General features: G+C 46.1%; 1 protein-coding gene across 1 annotated transcript; it reads left to right on the top strand.

Annotated features, from left to right (window-relative positions):
- Positions 1 to 884: 884 nt before the first annotated feature.
- On the top strand, positions 885 to 9,429 carry nagpa (N-acetylglucosamine-1-phosphodiester alpha-N-acetylglucosaminidase; the record flags this gene model as incomplete). Its single annotated transcript, XM_080053368.1, has 7 exons — positions 885 to 1,012; positions 2,135 to 2,286; positions 3,611 to 3,658; positions 3,941 to 4,069; positions 5,508 to 5,639; positions 6,308 to 6,389; positions 7,656 to 9,429. 7 exons carry the CDS (start codon positions 885 to 887, stop codon positions 7,912 to 7,914), a joined length of 930 nt encoding a protein of 309 aa, XP_079909494.1. The 3' UTR covers positions 7,915 to 9,429.
- Positions 9,430 to 9,712: the final 283 nt, after the last annotated feature.

Genomic DNA, 9,712 nt, shown 5'->3' with positions numbered 1-9,712 from the left:
AGAACATGTCACCACTCAATATAAGTGACCTCTACACACACACACAGGACACACGCACACACACAGACACACACACACACACACTCGCACCGCGCACGCAAGCACACAGACACACGCACGCACGCACGCAGGCATAGTCACAGACGCACACACACACTCGCACGCATGCACACAAGCACGCATAGTCACACACGCAAGCACGCACAGTCACAGACGCACACACACACACACACTCGCACACACACACACACACTCGCATGCAAGCACACACACACACTCGCACACACACACTCGCACACACACATATTAATCCACTCTCTCACACACACACACACACGCTCACTCTCACTCACTTTCCATTTTTTCAAGCACTGTTCAATTTTATAGATTTATGTCTATGTATCTTCCATAACATGTCTTCTTTCATACTAGTATAAATCAAAAGGTCCAACATGTACATTCAGGTGTTTATTTGACTAAACCTTGTCTGTTTGCGTCTGTATATTTCTCCTATACAACCATCTTTAACGGACATCATCACCTCAACATAAGTCTATATTTGGAATACTCTGAACCAAAAGTCTACAACTTCTACAGCACTTACATCAACTAAACTTTCCATGATCATTCTCAGCACTATTCTGAAGGTTATTACAGAAGGATTTGTTCATCTGTTGTTCACTGTCTGATTTATGAGACATTTTCTTCTTAAAAACATCAAGAAAATTCTGTTTGAACACCTGTATATAAATATGTATGTAGGTAGCATTGGACACTAATATGTTTTCTGTCTGTCTGTCTGTCTGTCTGTCTGTCTGTCTGTCTGTCTGTCTGTCTGTCTGTCTGTCTGTCTATCTGTCTGTCTGTCTGTCTGTCTATACAGAATGAACCTTTGGGAGGTTGCTGAGTTCTTGAAGAAGTCTGGAGTAGTAAATGCCATTAACCTGGACGGAGGCGGATCATCTACATACGTCATCAACGGGTCACTGGCCAGCTACCCCGCTGACCACTGGTGTGTGTGTGTGTGTGTGTGTGTGTGTGTGTGTGTCTTTCTGTGAGTGAGTGCGTGTGAGGTAGAGTCAGTGAAATCCAGTGTTAATACACAGCCTAGGCTCTGTAAAAACTCACATGTTGCTAGCTACGGTGGGCCCCCTTTGTTTACATGCCAGTTTACAGAGCCTAGGCTGTGTAACACCAAACGACACATAGTGGATCATGAGGAGATATTCACTGATTTTAACAGAGTGTTTTTGACAACAAGCACACGCACACACTCACTCACTCACTCACTCACTCACTCACTCACTCACTCACTCACTCACTCACTCACTCACTCACTCACTCACTCACTCACTCACTCACTCACTCACTCACTCACACACTCACTCACTCACTCACTCACTCACTCACTCACTCACTCACTCACTCACTCACTCACTCACTCACTCACTCACTCACTCACTCACTCACTCACTCACTCACTGCATTTCTCGAGCATCAAAACACAGAGCCATGTCGGCAAACTGACAGCGCGACAAGAGAAAATACAGTTAGCTTCAGTCTACAGCAATACAATCACCACCTAAACATGGACATCGTTTAAATAAAGCCTCTCGGGGCGGCAGTGGCGAAGTGGGTAGGGAGTCTGCCTCTGGAGTGCAGGGTCGGAGGTTCGATTCCCCGCCTACCCACATGTCGAAGTGTCCCTGGGCAAGACACTGAACCCCAAATGTCTCCCGATGGTTCAGACAGCGCCTTGCTTGGCAGCTACTGCCATCGGTGTTTGAGTGTGTGTATAAAAATGTGTATTGTGAAGCGCCTTGTGACCCTGGTCTGTGAAGGGCGCTATATAAATAAAGCTTACTTACTTACTTACTCTTGTTTTTATGATCAGTAGGGCTTTGATGATGCACATTTTTAAGTCTGAACATGGCAGCTGTGGTGCAGTTTTTTTTCAGCAACTCACAGACACATGCATGCCCATAGCCCACAGTAGAGTAAATATTTGAAAGCAATACACACACACACACACACACACACACACACACACACACACACACTCACACACACTCACACACACACACACACACACACACACACACACACACACTAATCCCCTCTCTCCTGTGTGCAGCATTCCAGACGGTAGGTGGCGCTGCGGCCGGCGTGTGTCCACCGTGCTGTGTGTTCACGCCCGGCGCTGTCATGACGACTGGACGGGCAGGTCATGTGACCCTTCCCTCTGTCACATGACTCACTGTGGGAGCCATGGAGTCTGTTCTAAAGGTACGGCTGGTTCTTTAAAGATTATTTTGTACAAAACACAAACACAGGGGTGGCGTAGTGGATAGAGCGCGTACCATATTGGCTCCGGCCTTCGTTGCAGTGGTCGCGGGTTCAAATCCGACCCGTGGACCTTTACTGCAGGTCATCCCCCCCCTCTCTCTCTCTCTCTCTCTCTCTCTCTGTCTCTCTCTCTGTCTCCCCATTTCAACTCTGTACTGTCTAATAAAGCTTGAAAATGCCAAAAAATAATATCTTAAAAAAACAAAACACAAACACACACTTCCGCACAGACACACACACACCGACAGACGCACACACACAGACACACATACAGACACCTGTTTTTTTTAAGACTATTTTTGGGCATTTTCACATTAATAGACAGTGTGTAGAGACAGAGATGAAATGTGTCAGAGAGGGGAATGACATGCAGAGAACGACCCGGGCTGGATTCTAACCCGGGTCTGCTGTGAAGAGGACTGAGACTCTATGGGGGAGGGGTGAGGGGGGGGGGGGGGTCTAACCAAATGCCTATTTATGAAGGAAAAAAGACTATGGAGAAATGTGTAAAAATCCGGGATCTAGGCCTCAGTATTTATTTGAGTAAATTGACAACGCATGTTGACAGGACAGAAAAGCGGGAAGAAGAGAAGTCCTTCCCTACATCACAGTATTATATTGTCTAACATGTCTCCTGATTGGTTAGATCTTGTTGTCAGGCAGATCTCAGAGTCCGTCCTCTTGTTCTTCTTCTTGACCGAAACCAGATACCATGATGTCGTCCTCCCCCGGCCCTGAGAAGTTACCAAGACTTTGTTCTAACTTAGGAATGTATCTTATCTCTGGGAGATCAGCTTCAGTTTTATGGCTTAGTGTCTTACTATTAGTGTCCAAGCACCCAGACTGGAAAGAGAGCATTATTAGAGTAAAATGTGAAGAATATACACCTGTTTAAATGATTATATATTGGTAAATGCCAATTAAAGAGGGGGGGGGCATAATATCATTAAAATCAGAGTTTATTTTTCTAACACCCCCACATGGAATACTTTTTCAACACCGATGGAAACTTAAAGGTGCAGTCAGTGATTCTGGAGAACTCTTGTTGACAAAATCACTTTTTGTCAAAATCAGTGAATATCTCCTCATGATCCGCTACCTGTCTGTACTGTGTGTGAGCTGAAAATAATCCAGTGTTGATAAACAGCCTAGGCTCTGTGAACTGTAATGGGGCATGTTGCTATAGCTACGATGGGCCCCTCTGTTTACAAAACCAGTTTACAGAACCTAGGCTGTGTATTAACATGTCGGTTTTGTGTTGCAGGCGAATGTGTCTGTGATGCCGGTTGGAGAGGAAAGAACTGCAGCGAAGGTAACACACACACACACACACACAGACAGACACACACACACACAGACAGATATACAAAAGTATGCGGAAACACTCACTCACTCACTCACTCACTCACTCACTCACTCACTCACTCACTCACTCACTCACTCACTCACTCACTCACTCACTCACTCACTCACTCACTCACTCACTCACTCACTCACTCACTCACTCACTCACACACAGAAATATTTAAAAGTTCCTCGTAGCTACTTTAACATTTAGCGTATTGTAACGGTTGATTTCTGGTCTCGTTTATAGAATGCCTCCCTGGTTTCTACGGCGACGGCTGTAATCAAACCTGCGTGTGCGTGAACGGCGGTTTGTGTGACCCGGTCCACGGGCGCTGTAATTGCCCCTCAGGTTACCACGGCAACGCATGTGAACTAGGTAAACAAATAAATACAAAATGTAATAATGCTGCGAAATGTTCTGTTGTTTAGTTCCAAAAGTGACACTTTCATATACAGGGCTGCTTGAAGGTTTGTGAACCCCTTGTGCCGTTTGGAGTCTAAATGATAAATGGACTTGACTTATATAGCGCTTTCTAGCCGATTTTCTCAGCCCCAAAGCGCTTTACATATCTTACCACATTCACCCATTCATACACACACTCACACACCGATGGCAGTAGCTGCCATGCAAGGCGCTCTCTGAACCATCGGGAGCAATTTGGGGTTCAGTGTCTCTTTGCCCAGGGACACTTGGACATGTGGCGGGTAGACGGGGGATCGAACCACCGACCCTGCACTCCAGAGGCGATCTCCCTACCCACTTCGCCACTGCCGCCCGTCTAACCATTATTAATTCATTGTTATCAATACAATGAATTTAGTTTTTGTTTTTTGTTTTTTATTTTTTCTTCTCTTCACCTGTTGTTGTGTATTTGATGTATTTGCATTGAATATTGTGTATGTATTGTTGTTTTTCCTTGGAATTTGTTTGAACTCGACACCATTGAAAATGAGGGTCACCCCTCAATTGGTCTCTCGAGGATAAATAAAAGTTAAATGAAAATGAAATGAAATAGCATACTCAATTTGGCCCACCTGATTGTGTTTACCTGCTCGATTTCAGCACTGCAGCTCAGGGTTCACAAACTTTTGCAGATACAACGGTTGGCAAATAATTAGTTTTTTCTCTTTTAACAATTGATTTCTGGAAAATAAAATGTTTGAGTTGATAAACAAACATCTGTTATTTCACATAAAAAATACTGGTATTGATAAAAAAATAATTAATAAAGGGTTAAACACAATACAATTCCAAAATGTTCAAGGGGTTCACATACTTTCAAGCAGCCCTGTATTCTAGATCACAGCATGAAAAATGTAATGAATCTAGAATGAACATACTTCTCAGATGGTTGACTTTTCTGTATAATATATTATAAATACACTGGATTTATAACTCCGTGAGCTGTGAGCCGTAATCATCAACACTAAACCAAAAGAAAGAACTGACATATCTCACTTTGTGTAATGAATCTAGAATATATGAAAGATAAAACATTTGAATGGACTTTTCCATAGCAAGGGAGGGGGGAGGGGGGGAATGTAGTACAACATCAACTATATATAGAATAAAAATCGACCTGTGTGTGTGTGTGTGTGTCTGTGTGTGTGTGTGTCCTGACATATTTCACTTTGTGTAATGTGTGTGTGTGTTTGTGTGCGTGTGGATCTGCGTGTGTGTGTGTGTGTGTCTGTCTGTCTGTCTGGGCCTGTGTGTCTGTGTCTGTCTGTCTGTCTGTCTGTCTGTCTGGGCCTGTGTCTGTGTGTCTGTCTGTCTGTGTGTGTGTCTGTCTGTCTGTCTGTCTGTCTGTCAGTGTGTCCGTTGGGTTTCTATGGAGACTCGTGTGTTCTGGAGTGTCGCTGTGACGACCAGTGTCCGTGTGACCCGCAGACAGGAAGCTGCAACGCAACGCTGAGAGGAGAGACCAACATCACCTTACACAGAGGTACAGACAGACAGACAGACAGACAGACAGACAGACAGACAGACAGACAGACAGACAGACAGACAGACAGACAGACAGACAGACAGACAGACAGATAGATAGATAGATAGATAGATAGATAGATAGATAGATAGATAGATAGATAGATAGATAGATAGATAGATAGATAGATAGATAGATAGATAGATAGACAGAGGTGCAGACAGACACACAGAGAGAGGTACAGACAGAGAGACAGACAGACAGACAGACAGACAGACAGACAGACAGACAGACAGACAGACAGACAGACAGACAGACAGATAGATAGATAGATAGATAGACAGACAGACAGACAGATAGACACACAGACAGATAGATAGATAGACAGACAGACAGACAGACAGACAGACAGACAGAGGTACACACACTAACACAAAAAAACACACACGCACAGAGGTAAACACACACACACACACACACACACACACACACTCACATACATAGACTTAACACACACATTAAGATACACACACACACACACACAGAGGTACACACTCACACAAACACACACACTCGCACACATACACGTATACGCAAAACTAAAACAAAGGTTCAACTCTTAAAATACAAACCTTGCCTTGCCAGTTATTAACCACTCTCTTCTTCTACTCCTGTTTCTCCGGTAGCTGGACTCTGTTTGGCCAAACACATGTTGACCTCCTGGAGACATGAAGAAGAAACGCACAGAGAGAAGCCTCGACTATCAGAGTAAGGAGGGAGAGAGGGAGGGAGAGAGAGGGAGGGGTTAGAGGGAGGGAGAGATGGAGGGAGGGAGGGAGAGAGGGGGAGGGAGAGAGGGAGAGAGAGGGAGGGAGAGAGAGAGAGAGAGAGAGAGGGAGCGAGGGAGGGAGAGGGAGGGAGAGAGGGAGAGAGAGGGAGGGAGAGAGAGAGAGAGAGAGGGAGGGAGCGAGGGAGGGAGAGGGAGGGAGAGAGAGGGAGGGAGGGAGGGTGAGAGAGGGAGGGAGAGAGAGAGGGAGAGGGAGGGAGGGAGCGAGGGAGGGACGGGGGAGGGAGGGAGAGAGGGAGAGAGAGAGGGAGGGAGAGAGAGGGAGGGAGGGAGGGAGGGGGGGAGAGGGGGGAGAGAGGGAGGGAGGGAGGGAGGCGGGAGGGGATGGAGAGGGAGGGAGGGAGGGGGAGGGAGAGAGAGAGAGGGAGGGAGGGAGGGAGGGGGAGGGAGAGAGAGAGAGGGAGGGAGAGAGGGAGGGAGGGAGGGAGAGAGAGACAGGGAGGGAGGGAGGGAGGGAGAGAGAGGGTGAGAGGGAGGGAGAGAGGGAGGGAGCGAGGGAGGGCGAGAGAGAGGGAGGGAGAGAGAGGGAGAGAGGGAGGGAGAGTGGGAGGGAGGGAGAGAGAGGGAGGGGGAGAGGGAGACAGGGAGGGAGAGAGAGGGAGGAAGAGAGGGAGGGAAGGAGGGAGAGAGGGAGGGAGGGAGGGAGGGAAGGAGGGTGGGTGAGAGAGAGAGAGGGAGGGAGCGAGGGACGGGGGAGGGAGGGGGAGGGAGAGAGGGAGGGAGGGAGGGAGAGATGGAGGGAGGGGGAGGGAGGGAGAGATGGAGGGAGGGGGAGGGAGGGAGAGAGAGAGGGAGGGACGGGGAGAGAGAGAGAGAGAGGGAAGGAGGGAGGGAGGGAGGGGGGAGGGAGAGAGAGAGGGAGGGAGGGATGGAGCGAGAGAGGGAAGGAGAGAGGGAGGGAGACAGGCAGGGAGAGAGGGGGGAGGGAGAGATGGAGGGAGACAGGGAGAGAGATAGATGGATGGATAGATAGATTGAGGGAGGGAGGGAGAGAGATAGATGGATAGATAGATAGATAGATAGATAGATAGATAGATAGATAGATAGATAGATAGATAGATAGATAGATAGATAGATAGATAGATAGATAGATAGATAGATGGGTGGGTGTGAGTGAGATGGATGGATGGATGGATAGACAGACAGACAGACAGACAGGTTTTAATCTAACTCTGTTTCTCCTTTAGACAGACCTGGCTGATCATCACAGTGACTCTAGGCTTGCTGCTTTCTGTCAGTCTGCTGGTCCACGCGGCGCGGTGGTGTCGGCCCCTCCCAGAGCTCACACAACAACGCAAAGACTACAACTATGTCCCCCTGACCGACATCAACGGGGCCGCTGCTAACGCCGGGAATTGTGGGAAACGCAGTTCGGGATTATTGGAAGATTCGGACTCTCAAGATGAAATCTGGTCCCCCTCTCACTCTAACTCTGGAGGGTTGTAGCTTCCAGAATTAGCGACGACAACGCACTAATAAAGGTGCTATGAGGATTTATTTTTTTTTTTTGCGAGGTGGGGGGCATTTTCAAGCTTTATTAGACAGTACAGAGTTGAAATGGGGAGACAGAGAGAGAGAGAGAGAGAGAGAGGGGGGATGACCTGCAGTAAAGGTCCACGGGTCAGATTTGAACCCGCGACCACTGCAACGAAGGCCGGAGACAATATGGTACACGCTCTATCCACTACACCACCGGAGCGCCCCGAGGAACTTTTAAATATTTCTGAAACAGTCTTGTTTTTCCTCTGATGATCATAAATTACATGTAACAGCAAACGAGACCATCAGTGTAAAGAATGTTATTTTTTTTTTAATATAGTTTTTCTTAATGCCTTTCTCATGGGTATACGCTCACCCAGGAACAACAGCTGGCGTAGTAAAAACACTACTGCTTTTGTCCAAAGGGGGGCGCTAGAATGAACACACACTGAAAGTTCCTCGGAGCACATGTTAAAGGGCACATACGCTTCATTGGGAGTTTTGGAGTTGACAGTTGGACATATCAACGTGAAGATTCAACACACGGACTGCAGTGAACACTTTGATTCTAGAACAATTAAAGGAATACTTCACCCATACAGAACCGGCTTCCTATCATTATAAAATCACTATTATAATATAATGAATGAGGTTTTTCTTCCCTCAGTCTTCCCTCAGTCTTCCCTTGGCCCAGCTGTCCTGTTAATCCTAACCCTACATTTTTACTAGTGTGATGTCACACATGAGAAAATGTAGGGTTAGACAGTGAGACCGTAAAACACTCTTTCTGCCTTTTCTCGGGCTAGGATGAACCGATTTCTAAAATGTTTTGCACATTTATACAACATAGGATCTCAGAGTTCAATACACCTTCATATTTCCACCGGTGAAGTAGGTCTTTAAGCTCTTCTGTATTATTTGTGTCACACATTATAGGTGGAGTGACTGTTTACACACAGCCTAGGCTCTGTAAACTGGGATGTAAACTAGGGCTGTCAAATTAACGCCTTAATTTTGCATCTGTGGCAGTGCAGCGCTGTCTGTTGTGGGAGACGGACAGTCGTCATTTAGTCTGCTTGTTTTTTTTTTGAGAAAATTCGGCGCTAGTTCCTAATTTTAGTTCATGTATAAAGCTGGCTGAGGGGAGGAGACAGAAGTTACGAGAGAGAGAGAGGGAGGGAGGGAGAGAGAGAGAGAGAGACAAACTGTAGCAGGCTATACAGCTGTTTATAAAAAGGCATAAAAGTGTCATATAAGTATGCGATTAATTTAGATGAATTAATCACAGAGCCTGTAATGAATTAGATTATTTTTTTTAATCGCTTGACAGCCCTAATGTAAACCAAGGGGGCCCTGCTGTACTTAGCAACATGCCCGTTTACAGAGTCTAGGCTGTGTATTATTTATGGATATATTTTTTTCATACGAACACACAAAACGTACAGGTACGGGATCGTGAGGAGATGTTCACTGATTTTGACATAAAGCGTTCTACAGAATCACTGACTGCACCTTCAAATCACTTTTACACATGGTACTGTGTGTGTCTGTGTGTCTGCTCATTTTCTATCTGTAGATATGTTGCTACGATATTTGTATGAACAAAATAAAACACAGTGTTTGATATCAACTGGTATTGCTAACTATGGCTAACTTTAGGTGAATGCTTAAAGGAATACTTCACCCATATGGAACCGGCGTTCTATCATTATAAAATCACTATTATAATATAATGAATGAGGTTTTTCTTCCCTCAGTCTTCCCT

This window comes from Ammodytes marinus, assembly GCF_949987685.1.
Source record: "Ammodytes marinus genome assembly, chromosome: 25".
NCBI classification, from domain to species: domain Eukaryota; kingdom Metazoa; phylum Chordata; class Actinopteri; order Uranoscopiformes; family Ammodytidae; genus Ammodytes; species Ammodytes marinus.
Note: the sequence above shows the minus strand (reverse complement) of the source record. Positions and strands in the feature narration are given on the sequence as shown.